Raw genomic sequence first — 16,623 nt, 5'->3', positions numbered from 1 at the left:
TCCCTTCCTCCCTTCCTCCCTCCCTCCCTCCCTCCCTCCCTTCCTTCCTTCCTTCCTCCCTCCCTCCCTCCCTCCCTCCCTTCCTTCCTTCCTTCCTTCCTTCCTTCCTTCCTTCCATATCTCAGTTAAGCTATTGTGGTTTATAAGCAAATGAGAATCGATAGAAGGACTTTGTTGGTTTCAATTTTTTTAGAAAACCTATTCCTATTACATATTCAGTCCATTGATCCTACAACCTATTGACGGGCTAGATACCGTTGTAGGTCCTAGGGATGTAGTGGTGGGAAAAATGGCAAAGTCCCCACCCTTACTTAGTTTTACCCTGGTGGGCAAATAGTTACAGGGCCAGTAGTGTGAGGAGATTTGGGAGAGGTGGGGCTTGGGGGTTGCTTATATAGATGTCAGGAAAGAACTCTCTAATGGAATATGTTGTGCAGAGACCCAAGTGAAACAGGATATACATGATTGATATGTGGAGAGAAAGGTGAGAAATGAGATGAGAAGAGAGGACAGCTGCAAGGCCCTGAAGCAGGAATGTGGATGGGAAGCAAGAATGCATTCAGGAGGTCGGTAGTAGGCTTTGGATCTGAGCTGTTAGTACACATGATGAAGTCTGACTAACCTTTCTGTTTTGGGGGAAGGTGGATAAACATGGACACAGGATGCCAATCAGGGCGCAGAACAGGACAGCCACAATATTAAACATAGAGGATAGGCAGTGGTAGCACACACCTTTAATCCCAGCATTCCAGAGGCAGAAATCCCTCTGGATCTCTGTGAGTTCAAGGCCACATTGGAAACAGCCAGGCATGGTGACACATGCCTTTAATCCCAAGAAGTGAGCCTTTAATCCCAGGGAGTGAGGGCAGAAAGCAGAAAGATATATGAGGCGTGAAGACCAGAAACTAGAAGCATTTGGCTGGTTAAGCTTTCAGATTTCTAGCAGCAGTTCAGCTGAGATCCATCCTGGATGAGGACACAGAGGCTTCCAGTCTGAGGAAACAAGACCAGCTGAGGAAATGGCAAGGTGAGGTAGCTGTGGCTTGTTCTGCTTCTCTTATCCTCCAGCATTCACCCCAATAACTGGCCTCAGGTTTGATTTTATTAATAAGTACCTTGTAAGATTACTGCTATAGGGCACCACTGCAGTAGCCTCAGGACAAGGGATGACCAGTAGGGTCAGCATAGAGACTATGGGGTAATAAAAGAGGTATCTGGCCCTAAGAAGGGAGAACCCCAAAAGGGTAGGAAGACCTTGGGAAGGAAGAGTTCTACCTGACATGTATTGCTTGAGATGGCTTAGACACCTAAGCAGAGACATGTCATCATCCACTGTTGTCACTGGTCTCGATCTTGGTAGGTAGGAGGTAAAAGTGTGAATACAGGCATTGTTGGCGTAGAGCCATGTTAAGGTGGAGGAATGGGGAGCAGTTCAGACAGCGTGACAGGAGAGGCTGTGCAGACATGGCAGCCATGAGGGCAGATCTCAGCTGACTGGGTTGGTTTTCCCAACAACACGAAGACATCCGTCACCTTAGAACTGGGAATCGGGAGGCTCTCTGAAGTCATCTGGGCAGAGGGCAAATGTAGCGGAGTGCTCCACTTCGGTCCGTGACTGCGGCTCAGAACAAGCCCTGTGAACAGAGTGCACTGGGGTTTCCCTTTGACCTAATGCAGCAGCCTGAGTAGAGAGGTCGAGAGTGGAGTACAGGGGTGTAGAGGGCGGGGCAGGAAGAGCTAGTCCGAAGCAGACCCCTGGCCCCAGTGGAGAGAAGAGCTCTAGAGCCTGGAGGGGAGGGAACTGTGAGAGCGGTAAGTGGTGGTTGGAGAGTAGATGCTTACAAGTTGATGTTGGTGATGGCTCACACCTGTATGAAATCGAGGCTATGGAAACAGAATCGGCCTCGTCTGTGTAGTATGAGATCAACCTAGGCTTCGTGAGACTGTCCGAAAGAAGAAAGTGAGTGAGGTTTGGAGGTAGTGCCCATGTTGCTGGTAAACTCGGGTTGACTTGGTGTGCTGGGCATGGAGAGCTGTGGTTGGGTGCAAAGACATTGTAGAGAGAGTCCCGGAAGCAAGATGCAGAGTATCGGAACAATCCTCCTCGGGGGCATTGGGGATGAAACTGGGCTGTGTGCAGAGGGGTGGGGCGGTTTTCCTTGCCTGTAAAGTCTTCATGGAATAGGGGTGGAGTGGGGTGCAGAACCCAGAGTTGAAGAAAACGGAAGGCAGGTAGGGAACGGTCTAGTAACACACATGTCCCTCGCAGACCAGGGCAAGGATGGGTTTGCCTGAGAGGTCCGCCAAAAGGACTTCTGTGGGACTAGACGGTGCCTGGGTGTGGGAAGGCGGTGAAGTCACAGCAGCAGGTCACAGAACGTCTGGGTGAGAGGTGAACAGGAGACGGTGTCTCTGAGATGGTGGTGTCTGTCCCTGAGTGCTGAGGTGGAACTCCAGGACAAAGGGGCTCCCCAGCTGTTGTGATTGCTCCTCTCAACTCTGGCACAGTGCCTGCCTGACATCCAGAAGATGGGAATGTGTGTTCTAATGGGTCAAACAAACAAAGAATTGTATGCAACAAAAGAAAATACCAAGTGAGAATTTAATTTCCCTCAAACCAACAAGGCAAAGAAACTGAAGTTGGTCTTTGGAGAAAAAACAATTTTTGTCAACAGTACAGTAGAGCTTAGGGCGAAATCATGTATTTAGGCCAAGGAAGAGGAAGTCATAAGCAAAGGTTACAGGTGTGGAGAGCTGAGTTGATGTCTCCCGCCTACAGAAGTGGTGCATGGGATGGGGACTTTGTAATGTAGAAGTAGATTATTATATTGCTTGCTGAATAGGATTCTTCATAAAATGTTAAAGCTTGGTCATTTATTGTAAACTGAGTTTCAATGATTAAAGTCGTAACATCCTTCTAAGTTAATAGGCCTGACGTTCCGACTCTGATATCAAATTCTAGAGATTAGCTTATTCATTCAGTGAATATTTATCACCCAGAAACTGGAGAACAGTGTGCCTGTGTGTATCTTCAGAGACTCAGAAGTAAAATGTGGTAATTAGTGGGTGTCTCTCCGAAGATGGACTTTTATATTGTATTACATGTTGCTTTACTAAATGTTAAGATGGGCTCGCATTCCGGGCTGATGTCAGCCCTATTTCTGCGCACCAACCAAGAGTAGTGTCTTGCCCCGGGAAGCATGCTCTGTGGCTGCCAGACTGTTGTCATGCCCCTTCTTGTTGTCGTTTTAGTGACAGCTATATTGTGCGCGTCAAGGCTGTGGTTATGACCAGAGATGACTCCAGCGGGGGATGGTTCCCACAGGAAGGAGGCGGGATCAGTCGCGTTGGGGTGTGTAAGGTCATGCACCCTGAAGGCAATGGACGAAGCGGCTTTCTCATCCATGGTGAACGACAGAAAGACAAACTGGTAATGACAGACACACACCGCGGGAGTTAACATAGCAGTGACTGATTTCTTTATATAAGTTACAGCCCTTTCCCCCCCTTTTATATTTTTAATATAGCCTTCCCTTTCCAGTGCAGCCCCTTGGCCACATACAGAATGCATGTCACAAGGGTGTTTGACTGTCTTGTTTGCATCGTTCATTAACTAAGGTGTGCCCTTGTAACAGGTGTGTAAAGCAAAAGCCTGTTCTTTATTATTACAAGTCATATAACAACAAACTGTGGAATCGGGGTTTTCTACGTGAGATGTGGGTGGGAGCAAGTTAACATGTGAGACAGTATCACCTAGCATCATCACCTATTCCTTCTAAATAAACCTTTGTCTGAAAGATACCAGAGCCTGGGGTTAGGGAGGTGGCCCAGAGTGTTTGCTATGCAAGCGTGGATACCTGAGTTTGGATTCCTGTAGCCACATAAAACATGGTGGCCATGCAGGCCTGTAACCCCAGCACTGTGGGAGACTGAGACAGGAGGATCACTAGGACTTACAGACCCGGCCTTGTCTCCAGGATCAGTGAGGCAACCCGTCTCAGGAACGAGATGAAGGGTGGGGAAGCAGGGTCCCTGACGTCCTCCTCTGGCCTCCACTCACAAAAGTGTACATACACCACACAAACACATCCAGCTTTTATCTCGTGAGTAATTAGGAAAGCGTCTGTGGTGGAAGAAAATCACGAAGAACAGTAGCATGACACTTCTGTAAGTAACTGTGCATGCTTGGAAACCAGTACATGGGACAGTGAATCTTACCCAAGGGCGGGGTTACATGAAGTCTCATGGAGCAACCTGGATGGCCGGTTACACCACAGTTTATGATGGGAGGAAGGTGGACCATCCAAGTCCAGTTTACTCTTTTTGTGGGGTGCCAGAGCTCAAACCTAGGACCTCATGCATGCTAAGCATGTGCTTTAACACTGAGCCACACCCCCAGTCCAAGCTAGTCACCTTTCCTTACTCTCTGCTCAGGATTGAACCCAGAGCCTTGAACATGCTAGGTGAGCACTTTCTCTGTAAAGTGCTGTGTGTCCCCAGTCCTGAGTCTCTAAACATAGTTTACTTTCTACTGTGTGTGTAAGTATATGTTCGAAATCTACAGTGACGAATAATGTGATGGATTGTATAAGATCTCCCAGAGAAAATGCACATGGCTCCACACATGTTGGTGTTACATTTGAGACCCTGGGCAAGTTTTATGTGTGAAATGTGTAGATATTCTTTTTTTGTTTTTTTCAACCACTTCTTATGGTTGAAGAAAATTACCAAGTAGGTAAGACAGAATAGTTTGTAAGTATCACAAATAAATGAACTGAAATGCCACTTTAACTTAATTCATTCCTAAAATTTCTCCCAGTGTAGGCAGTGTGACCACACTATAAAGAAAACGAAGTGCCAGGTGTGTGGTGGTACACACCTTTAATCTTAGCACTTGGGAGGCTGAGGCAGGCAGGCAGATCTCTGTAAGTTCAAGGCCAGCCTGATTTACACACAAGCTCCAGGCCAGTCTATATAGTGAGACCCTTACACACACACACACACACACACACACACACACACACACACACACACAAGAAAAAGAAGAGTTTAGAAAAAAGTGGCTTGCTACTGTGTGCTGGCATGTACTTCTAGCTGGCATAGGGTTAGCCCATTAGTTAGGTGATGCCCTGGGAATGAATTCTTGTTCTTGAGGACCGTATTTGATACAGCATTACACAGATCCCCAAACCAAAGCAGAGTCCCGACACACAGCGTATCTTCACGTGCCTTTTGTCAGTTTGTAAAGAGCTTTGTGTCTCACTTGCCTGTCACTACATTCTCTTTAAGAACGTTCCCATCTTGCTCACACTAATGTGATGTGATATTAGACCATCTCCTTAGTATCTGATCCCCCGTCCCCATCCCCCGTCCCCTATCACCGTAGTATTAGGAAGACATATTTAACTGCATTTTCCACATTTCATGTTTTTTAAGAAATAATTTGGAGCCGGGCAGTGGTGGTGCACGCCTTTAATCCCAGCACTCTGGAGGCAGAAGCAGGCGGAGGACTACTCAGAGAAACCCTGTTGTTTTTTTTTGTTTTTGTTTTTGTTTTTTTAAAAGAAAGAAAAGGAAGGAAGGAAGGATGAATGAATGAATGAATTTGGAGCCTGATTTTCACAACCTTTAGTGCCTAGGGGTGCTGCTGCTATGTGAGATTTTCCTTTAACATTTTGAGGTCATATGTTTTAAATCTCTGTCATTTTGATAGAATGGCAGTGGTCTCCATTGACTACCTGTGAATGACCTCATGTGGCTTCCTGCTTGTTAAAAAGTGTGACCGGCAGTCAGGCAGCCGGATGGCTCAGTGTCCGAGGGCACAGCAGCTCAGCCTAATGGCCTGAGTTCAGTCCCTGGGACCCACAGAGTAGGAGAGAACAGACGCTTGTAGATTCTCCTCTGACCTCCATTCCTCACACACAGGCACATACAAAACTAAGTGTGGTTCTGTTCTACTTCATCGTAACCGAGTTATCTGCCAGTGTCCTTTTAGTATTGATCGACTGGAACTTACTCTTCATATGTGTCCTGCCCTGTCCTTGCCTGCCTAATTTACCGATAATAGAGTTTAATAATTTGTTTCTTGTCTTTTTCCACTTCCATCAGTATTCTTATTCTGCAGAACTTCGGTAGAGAGTCTTTCCTTTGTACCCCTTTTCTAGTCTCCCTGGAGACTGTCTTCACGTGAAGGGTTCTATACACTTAGGGCTATTTCTGATTTGTTGTAGATTGTCAACCTAGAGTAGTCTCCATTTCTGGCTTTTTGAAATAGGCTCTCCCATAGCCCAAACTGGCTTTGTAGCCAAGGATGACTTTGAACTCCTAATCCTCCCAGGTTCTGGGATTACAGGCATGTGCCGCCACACCCAGCTTTAAAATGGTGAGACTGTCAGCCCCAGCCTCTGCCTTTCAAACTGCATTATGAATTTGTGTCTTCCCAGTGACTTATACATAGTAACTACAAATGTTTTCCTTTTTGTCCAAGGAAACCTCTGTTATATTCATGCCACATCTGAAGGGGGAAGAAACTGTCTCCACATTATAGTAGTGCATTGCTTCCCGAGTCCAGCATGAGCCACTTTCTCTGTGTCCACCTCCCATGGAATTGTGGGCCAGCTTCTGATTGCTTCTGATGATGCCATCAGGTGATGGGATGATGCCATCTTCCAGGTGTACCTTTACCCATCTTCAGTTTTCTGCATCTCTCCGTGCCTCTTCCTGCTCCCTTTGCTGTCACTCTGGACTTGGGTACCTGGTGGTGTTTAAATCACACACCTGCATACCTGCTTGTGCTTTGTCTTTGTAACCCCACGCTGTCTGTCTCACTCGGGGAAACTCTGGATTCCATCCCCACTCCCACACCGTTGGCAGATACAGTGGCATCTCTTTGATTTCCCCTACTCCATAAGGCAATGCTTCTGCCCGCTGGAGCCCATGAACCTGGAGGAGTTCTGAAAGGGGGCGGGTGGTTGGAGGAAGTCCCTTTAAAGGTGAGGGGACTCTGAGGTGGTGCTTGGCTGAGCCTGAGATGGAGGCCTAATTCCCCGTATTTCAGCTGGGCACGAGGTGCTTTTTCATAGGAGTGTGTGGAGAGTTGTTCCAGGAAATAGAGTTCTAGAAGTCAGCACATTTTGTCTCTGTGTGTGTGTGCGCGCATGTGCGCGCACTCTGTATTGGAGCCTGTGAGTTTAACTGACATTGCTCCTACATAAACCCATTCATAAGCTGTCAAAGAATTTTTGGTAATAGGGAAAATCAAGTTGTCCCGAGAAATTACATATAAACTCACACTTGGCGGCTCTGCTGGCCTGAAACTCACGCTTTGGTCCAGGCTGACATCAACCCCAGGTTTGATCATCCTCGCTCCACCCCCCAAATGCTGGAGTAAGAAACTGTGTTGAGATCACAGGTCTAATGCCCCCATACCTGCCCCTTTTCTTATGATCGTGGTGTTCTCCCTATGTCAGAACCCAACCAGTAACATGGTCTTTCTTTCCTTTGTTTTTTGGTTTGGTTTGGTTATTGGAGACAGAGTTTCTTTCTGTAGTCCTGACTGTCCTAGAGACTCACCAGGCTCTGCCACCCAAGCCCTGGGATTAAAGGTGTGTGCCACCACTGCCTGGCAACCTTGATTTTTAAGACAGGGATTCAGGTAGTCCAGGCTGGCCCATACTCTTAGGTGAGGATGACCTGACCTTCTGATCCTCCTGCCTCATCTCCCAAGAGTACAGGCATATGCCACTGTGCCCAGTTTATCTGATGCTGGGGACCCGGGGCTTCTTGGATGATAGGAAAGCCTCCTTCAGACTAAGCTACGTCCCAGCCCACACCTTTTTTTTCATGCTGCCTTCTGTAAAACTGCTGTTTAATCCTTCACCTTGAGTGAATGCCTTACTCAGGCCTGATTCTGTAGCATCATGAATTGGTTGCCTGGAGGAGAGAACGTGGGGTTTGCTGGGATTAGGCCAGTCTTCCGGATGGTGACACATACAGTATAAAAAAAAGATTTCTTTTAGCTTTATATTCTTTGTGGCTAGGAAGGCACTGGGGTTGAGTTATAGCCCCAGCTCTTTCTTCTTTGAGACAAGCTGTCAGTACAGAGCCCTTACTGGCCTTGACCTTGTAGTCCTCATGGATCAGCCTCCTTGGTGCTAGATTACAGTCATGTGCTACCATTTCTGCTCCACACCCCCGGTCCGTACCCCCCTCCTCTTGTTATTTATTTAATGGCTTGTGTGTGTACTCTGGCACACACACATGTGCATGATGCGTGCATACATACCACAATGCGTATTTGAAAGTCAAGAGGACAGGGCTGGAGAGATGGCTCAGCAGTTAAGAGCACTGGCTGCTCTTCCAGAGGACCCGAGTTCAATTCTCAGCACTCACGTGGCAGCTCACAACTGTCTATAGTTCTAATTCCAGTGAATCTGGCACCTTCACACCAACATACATGTGGACAAAACACCAGTGCACTTAAAAAAATAAAACCTTAAAAAAAAAAAAATGAAAGCCAGAGGACAGATGGGTCAGCAAAGAGGACCCGGGTTCAATTCCCAAAGCCCACATGGTAGTTCATCGCCATCTGTAACTCCAGTCCCAGAGGATCTGACATCGTCTTCTGGCCTCCACAGACCCCAGACGTTCACATGTGCACAGACATAACATGTACACAAAACACCCATACATATAAGGGAAAATAATAATTGAAACAAAAGAAAGTGTTTAATTATTGGTAAACTGTCCAGAACTCTGATTTTTTTTATTTTTAAACTTGGAAGTTCAGATTTTATCATTAGGGATGGGAGACTCCGGTTATTTCGTCTGAGACAGCAAGCTCAGTTAGCTCATTTCCAAGAAAATCTCTGCCAAATACCCAGTTTGCCATACCTGGTCTACTGGTTGATCTTTTAATAACAATGATGATTCACAGAGAGAGAGCAAGAGCGACAGAGACAGAGAGACAGAGAGAGCCGTTACAGCTGCACAGCACCTGGAGCGTAGAGGCAGGGAGAGCAGGAATTTGAGCCAGCCTCAGCTATTTGTCAAATCTAAGGCCATCTTGGGCTACATGAGAGACCCTGTCCCAAAAGGAGGGGAAATGAAAGAAGTTAATTCAGCCTATGAAGGAGCCCAGCTCACAGATGAGATAGTCGTACCAGCCGGTCCAGTGACAGTCACCCTGCTTCCTTGATCAGAAAGGGAAGGCGTGGGAACCCTGCCCTATTCCGACTGTGCATCTGTCCAAGCCGCTTTCATCACTGTTACCGACCAAAGCAGCGTGTTAGCGAACACTGAGTATGGAGAAGCTAATGTGAGAATCCGGGAGTGTGTCCTTCAAATCATGCCGTGATGTAGAGGGTTAAGGACATTCCTGAGTAAATAAAGCTGGTGTTGGCGTGTGGTGATGGCTGTTGTTAGCACAATGCTGCCACGATGCCATATTATCCATGCTGCCGTGCGGCAGTTACATTGCCCTCCCTTTCCTGCAGAAATGTCTCCACAGAGTGGAGATAGCAGAAATGGTACTGTGATACTCCCACTTCAGAAGGCCAGAAAGGGGCTGGAGATTAAGAAGGCTCTCGGAAGCCCACAGATCAAATTTGGGAAACTATTTATATGTAAGAGTGTAGGTGGTAGTGTTGTTTGTGAAAGGGGCCATTTGTGTGGACCATGGTTAAATAAATCCGTATCTGTACAGGGAAACATCACACAGCCACTGAGAAGAACCGTTATTAACTCTAGAGTGTTGAGGGCCTTTGTTTGGTACACCACCCCCCCATCCCCGCTAGAAATCAAATCCAGGGCTTTGGGCATGTTAAGCACATGCTCTTCCGCTATGTAGACAGATGCACACATGCTCCCTAAGACATGCTTTTTAAATTTTTTTTTTTTAACGTGTATGAATGTTTTGCTGTTTGCTTGTATGTGTCCTGCATGTGTGCCTAGTGTCCATGGAAGTCAGAAGAGGATGTTTGATCCCCTAGAACTGGAGTTACAGATAACTGTGAGCCTTCACCATGTGGGTGCTGGGAAGTGAATCTGGGTCCCCTGGGAGATGAACAATAGTTCTTAACAGCTGATCCATCTCTGCAGCGCCCCCCCCCCCCCGACATACTTTTAAGGAAAACAAAAGACAAGTTGCAGAAGCAATTTATAGAAACGGTTCTGCTGAACTGCAAATTTCTGTACATATGTAAGGAAGGAGCAAGGGGCCAGGGCTGTGCCCACCGTGACCGTGGGAAACAAGTCTGGGGGACACTGGTGAGGAGTGGGAGAAGAACAAGGCTGGAGCCCTTCTGGCGTTCACGTAAATAAATCTCCTAACTCAAGGGCTGGGGCAGGGGCTCAGTTGGTAGAGTGCTTGCCTAACATGCACAAAGCCATGGGTTCCATCTCCAGCATGGTTTGAACTGGGCATGATAACACAACCTGTAATCCCAGCATGGAGGAGGATTTGGAAGGTCATCTTCAAATACATGGAGAGATCAAAGCTACCGAAAAGAAATGGTTAGACAATGATAACCAAAGGCTGATTTTTTTTTTTCATTCTAAAAATACAGGAAAATTGAGTCTCTTTGTTTTGGCAAAGAAAAAAAATAAGTAATAATAACTTGAGACTTTGAATTGAAGCCTTTGGATTCTGAAATGGATGACATTTGTTAGTTAAAGCCTTGATTATTTGGACTTCCCCAATTTGGAATGAAGCTGGGCTGGCATTTAGTCATTGTGCTATTCTTAGGGGAAAATGACCATGATAAGCAATTTAATCATAAATAGAATTATCAGAGGCTGTCCTCTTCAATACGATGTTACAAAATTACCACTCAGTGCTGCTATTAATATGCCACTTTGACTATTGTTATTAATTTAGAGAACATTTAGTGAGCAGTATTTTATTTCTTACTGCTTTGACATATTCTTGAAATTTATTCTTTAATTTAGATTTACCCTCGTTTAGGTAAACTTTTATGCTTGCCCTGCATTTGACCTAGATTAACAATCCCACATTGTGTTAATGGCAGGGCTTTGCAAAACGTGGTCAGGGCTGTGAAAACCCAGCAGAGTCACTTCGGTGTTTGTGATAAAGCTATTAAATCGTTTGGGGTTTTTATTAATGAGAACATGAAGTTGGTGTCTGCTTGATTGCAAACTTCTATGACATGAACTAAACATTGGTGTCTGTCATCGACAGCGCTGCATTAAAAGGGGAGTTGTGCTATAATATATCTTGCCATCTAACTAGGGGAACAAGATTAATACATTAGAAACTATTAGAGACTGTTGAATCAGGTACAGAATTAATTGTGAGTGTAGCGAGTAGCATTTGAGGTGTCCTGTGGAGTCCATGTGACCCTGTTTGTTTTTCCGGTGTTTTCCATCTTAGGTAAATCGGACTGGGTTTGATGCAAAGACCGAAAGCCATTCCTTAGATTGACTCATTAGGAACATGGAGAGTATGCAAATAATCCTAATGTACAGTTAGTAGTAATGCCACCAGATTAGAACTGAAATGGGGGCCGTATGCACAGGAAGTGGACCTGGTGACTCACAGCCTAGAGGGACAGAGGAACAGGCGGCAAAGATAACCAGACGTTTTGAGCCAGAGCCAATGAACAGACAAGTGTTGGCATTGCCAGATAGATATGAAGAAGTTGGGAGAGACTAATTCATATTCAGCTTGTTGAGTTCACAGACACAGGGAGACACCCGTGGGGACCAGGAGGGGAGGCAAAAGACAACAGAAGCCCCCATTGGAGGCAGGAGGACAGCCAGGACGGTGGAACTTAGCAGAACCCCGAGTGCAGGGAGCAGAGAAGATGGTTGGTCAGTAGGAATCAGCTCTTTGCTCCAGTGGAGAGGCACACACCAGGGGCCGGTGTCCTTTTGTTACCATCCAGGATGGTTCTCAGTGAGGCTTACGACAGACGCCACCGTGGCTGTCCCACAAGTAACCAGCCTGTGTTTCAATCCTTTAGGTGGTATTGGAATGCTATGTCAGAAAGGACTTGGTCTACACCAAAGCCAACCCGACGTTTCATCATTGGAAGGTCGACAATAGGAAGTTTGGTCTTACTTTCCAAAGCCCTGCGGATGCACGAGCCTTTGACAGGGGTGTGAGAAAAGCCATTGAAGACCTGATAGAAGGTACTGGATTTGTCACTGCACCCTTAGAGGGACTGTGGAATATTCCAGATTCTTTTTCATTCCCACGGTCGGCCATCTTTTATCCGTGGCGTGTTTATAGGAGGGTTTGGGACCATTGGAAGATCATGAGATATCGAAACTTTCAGAACACCCTAGGTGAACAGTTGGAGACAGCGCAGGGGAAAGGTGAGGGGTTCAGAGTGAGTTGGCCCAGCTGGCTGAGCGTGTACTGGGAAACCAGCCGGCAGCTCTGGGTTTCCGTGTGGGTGTGGGGCTCACCCACTTCACCGGTGCTGACCGTCGGAAGGGATGTGCCTGCTCTGGAGATTGTTTTCTGTGTGACGTAAGTCACCGGTGTGTAGCACAAAGGGTCCGTTAGAAGAACGTAAGCAAGCTGGGGAGACGGCTTAGTGATTAAAGGCTGTGGCTGCTCTTGCAGAGGATCCGGGTTAGGTTTCCAGCACTCCTCCTAGCACCTAAAAGTTGGCTACTGACCACCAGTAACCCAAGTTCCAAGGAAGCCTCCACAGGCACCACACACATGTGGTACACAGACTCACATGCAAAACACCCGTACTTTAAAAGAAACTAAGCCAAGTGGTGGCACACACCTTTAATCCCAGCACTCGGGAGGCAGAGGCAAGTGGATCTCTGAGTTCAAGGCCAACCTGGTCTACAGAGTGAGTTTCAGGACAGCCAAGGCTACACAGGGAAACCCTGTCTTGGGGGCCGGGGGGCTGATAGAGAGAGAGAAAAGAAAAAAGAAACTAAGCCACATATTTCATTTGAAACCTAGGTTAACAGGCTAGAACTCCACCACAAGAATAAATTACTTCTCTTGTGGGCAAATGCACATAAACAGTCAGATTCCTTTTTCCTTTTTTGTTTCATTTTTAAGAACAACAGGATTCCTACACTATTTCAAGTTACTATTTAAAATTTTTAAATGTGTAGAGTGCTAGATATTATAGCACTCACCTTTAATCCCAGCGCTCAGGAGGCACAGACAGGAAGATCTTTGTGAGTTTGAGGCCAGTCTAGTCTTAACAGCAAGTTCCTGCCCATAGCCGGGAGCCAGGACTCTATAGAGAGACCCTGCCTCAAAAAAACAAAAACGAGAAGTGTAAAGTGGGGCTCTCAGAAAGCTTAGTGGTCAGAGCACTTGATGTGCGGCCTCACGACCCAGACCCTCCCTGGAGCCCGCAGAGGGGGAGGGGACCCATCCCTGGAGCCCGCAGAGGGAGAGGGGACCCATCCCTGGAGCCTGCAGTCAGGGCAGGAGGGACCCCCTAACTTACTGTCTGACCTCCACATGCAATCTCTGTGCTGTAGGCATGCCTGGACAAACTCACATACATGCTAACAATAAATAGAACAAAAGTTAAGAAAGTCAAAGTAGAAGGTGCTTTTTTTATTATTATTTAAAGAAAGTGCTTTGAGATATATTTATAGTTATCAATGGCCTCCAGATATTACTAATAGTAATGAATTGTTTTATACAGGAGAAATGCTTTAAGAAAGAGAGCATTTTATTACTGAATTTATGACAGGATTAGAAGATGGTGAAATGGGGCTGGAGAGATGGCTCAGTGGTTTAGGGCACTGGTTGCCCTCCACTGGTATCGGGGTTTGATTCCCAGCACCCACATAGTTTCAGGGTTTCCTCGTCTGGCCTCCCAGGACACCAGACGCACAATTAGTACACAACCATGTAGGCAAAACACTCCGTAGACATAAAAAAAAATGAGAAGTTTTAAGAAAAGAAGATAGTGAAGCGCTGATGTCATGAAGTGGTAATTCAGCCCATTTTTAACTGCTAGGGACTGCGCAGAAACAACACAGTGGATCTGCTGCAAATCGAAAGGGCCCTTTCTGCCCCGTGTGCAGCCAGTGCCCACGACGGGCCTGGAAAAGCCTTAGGCCACAAACATTCCGACTCTCCACTTCTGCACACTTCAGTTACAGATCAGTATCTAAGGTACTGGGACCCTGAGGCATGGTAACACCAAGTCAGGATTACCACCAAGCCTCGGTACTTGAGTTTGATTCCTGGGACCCACACGGTGAAGGAAATGACCAATTTCCACAAGTTGTCCTCTTACCAAGGAATGCCATGGCATTCTTGTTCTCTCTCTCTCTTACACACACACACACACACACACACACACACACACACACACTTTATGTGTTTTTATAAAGACTGTTTCTCTTTAGGTGCATCTATTGAATTGACCTCCACATTCCTGGCTCCTGTTGGTGGGAGAACCCGGGGATGAGGTTAGGGGGTGGGTGTTGCTGCACTGATGTGCAGACTGGATAAAGAGGTGAACAAGAAAGTTGAACTTGAACTACCAGATCATTTCATGATGGGATTAGCTGGATTTCTAGCAGAAACCTTAATTTTGTCCTGGAAAAAGCAAAGCCAAGTTGTTGGGGCTCTTAGTGTCTGCTTACAACACAGCTCCCATAATGTGGCCAGGGAGTGCAGGGTCTGAATTCAGAAAGGTGGTAAAGGGGTGGGGGTGGGGGGTGGGGATTAGGACTTCCTCAACAGGAAGTGAAAAAAGATCAGGGAAATGGAAGCCCAGCTTCTCTGAGGCTGGGTAGATCTAATGGAGACATCTTTGGTGTTTCCCCTACTCGGATGAGACCCTGAGGTCACCGAGAGCCTGAGCCTGATTCGAACCTTTCAGAGGAGTAGGCAGGCTCTCTTCACCTCCTCCATGGCCCTCTCCAGTGCAAAGGATGACCTCTGGGGACAGTAGTTCAGTGGTGAGTGCCTCTGGTGTACATGAGGCCCTGGGTCCCTCGTACTGTCAAAATAAAGAAAGGGGGGCTGGAGAGATGGCTCAGAGGTTAAGAGCACTGGCTGTTCTTCCAGAGGTCCTGAGTTCAATTCCCAGCACCCACATGGTGGCTCACAACCATCTATAATGAGACCTGGTGCCCTCTTCTGGCCTGCAGGGATACATGCAGACAGAATACTGTATACATAATAAATAAATCTTAAAAAAAAAATTTACTTTAAAAAAAAAAAAGAAAGAAAGAAAGGAAGAAAGACAAAATATGCTTTCAAAGGCTGGGGGTGTGACTCAGGGGTAGATGTGACCCGCTTAGCATGCACAAAGTCCTGGGTTCAGTCCTCAGCACTCAAGGAAAACAGAACAAAAACCGGCCACCACACTTCACACTTCTAGATGATTGAAGTCAGTCATCCACAACTTGATTGATTTAATTACATTCTTGTCTTTTTAGGGTCAACGACCTCATCTTCCACTATTCATAATGAAGCTGAGCTTGGCGATGATGACGTTTTTACAGTAAGTTTCCTTTGTGTGTCGTGTGTGGGCCCGCGCGCCCCCCCCCCGCCCCCCCTCCCCCCCCCCCCCCCCCCCCCCCCCCCCCGTAGTAGATGAATATCTGGGAAGTTGCCCATTAAGGACATTTTGCAATGTGGCATTTGAAGTTGCTTTGTGGCTGCTGTTAGAGGACACTCCATCCTCCCAGTGTTTCACGTTCTGGTCTTGACCTCCTTGCTCAGACTTGCAGTGGTACGGCCCACACTCCCACACCATCAAAGTTCAGCTCCTAAGGGCTACTGGCACATTCAGGGGCCAGCTGCTCTGATTTGCCCAGGACAGTCCCAGGCAGACCTGGACAATTGGCCCTCCTCCTCACAATCTTCTGCGAACACATTGGTGCCAAAGGAAAGTCAGAAGGCCACCCCCCACTCCCACCCCCCCCCACCTCCCCCGTCCACCGTGCTTGGAGTGGTGAGTGGGTGTCAAGCGGAGTTTGAAGCTGAGCACCTTGACCCACAATGAAAAAGGCGTTATGGTGACCCAGCAGGCATATTCACGTCAGTGGACACTTGAAAGCTAATCTTCATACTGTATTTGGTTTTGTCTGATTCCCTTCCTGTTTTTTTGTTTTTTTTTTTAATGGAAAGTGTAAAGAGTTGGCATGGTGACTGCTTGTATACAGCACCTAGATTCGGTGGACTTGCTAGTTATATGTTCCTGTGACTCCCCTAAAGTGTCCTAACAAACGAGACTTGAGGAAGACAGGGTTCTTCTGGCTCACAGTGTATGGTGGTTACAGGCCATCGTATATGGCCATGTAGTCATTACAGCAGGAGCTTGAGACAGCAGATCACGTTGTGTCTGCAATCAACCATGAATGCTGCTGCTCCCCTAGACATCACCATCATCCTGTTACTCAGTGTGAGTGCAGGACCCCGGCCAGGAAATGGTGCTGCCCACTTCTCGGGTGGATCTTTCTTTCTCATTAACCTCATCGAGATAATGCTTCACAGGCACAGCTAGAGGATAACCTATTCTAAGTACTAGTAGGTACAGTTAGTCTCTGATTAGAGCCTGTCAGGCAGGTTGACAGTCAATACTTTTACCTTTGTATTTATTGTTATTGTGTTTGTGTCTGCGTAGGACGGGGGGGGGGGGGGGGGGTGGTATG

At 46.9% G+C, this 16,623-nt stretch overlaps 1 protein-coding gene across 1 annotated transcript in view; it reads left to right on the top strand.

Moving 5' to 3' along the window:
- Positions 1 to 16,623, top strand: part of Spred2 (sprouty related EVH1 domain containing 2) — a 61,146-nt gene that overhangs the window by 27,083 nt on the left and 17,440 nt on the right. Inside the window, exons 2-4 of the mRNA XM_059274988.1 lie at positions 3,253 to 3,430; positions 11,982 to 12,150; positions 15,406 to 15,470. Coding sequence (XP_059130971.1) covers positions 3,253 to 3,430; positions 11,982 to 12,150; positions 15,406 to 15,470 — 412 coding nt within the window. The remainder of the gene's footprint in view (positions 1 to 3,252; positions 3,431 to 11,981; positions 12,151 to 15,405; positions 15,471 to 16,623) is intronic.

The sequence above is a fragment of the Peromyscus eremicus genome, chromosome 10, assembly GCF_949786415.1.
Source record: "Peromyscus eremicus chromosome 10, PerEre_H2_v1, whole genome shotgun sequence".
NCBI lineage: Eukaryota > Metazoa > Chordata > Mammalia > Rodentia > Cricetidae > Peromyscus > Peromyscus eremicus.
Note: the sequence above shows the minus strand (reverse complement) of the source record. Positions and strands in the feature narration are given on the sequence as shown.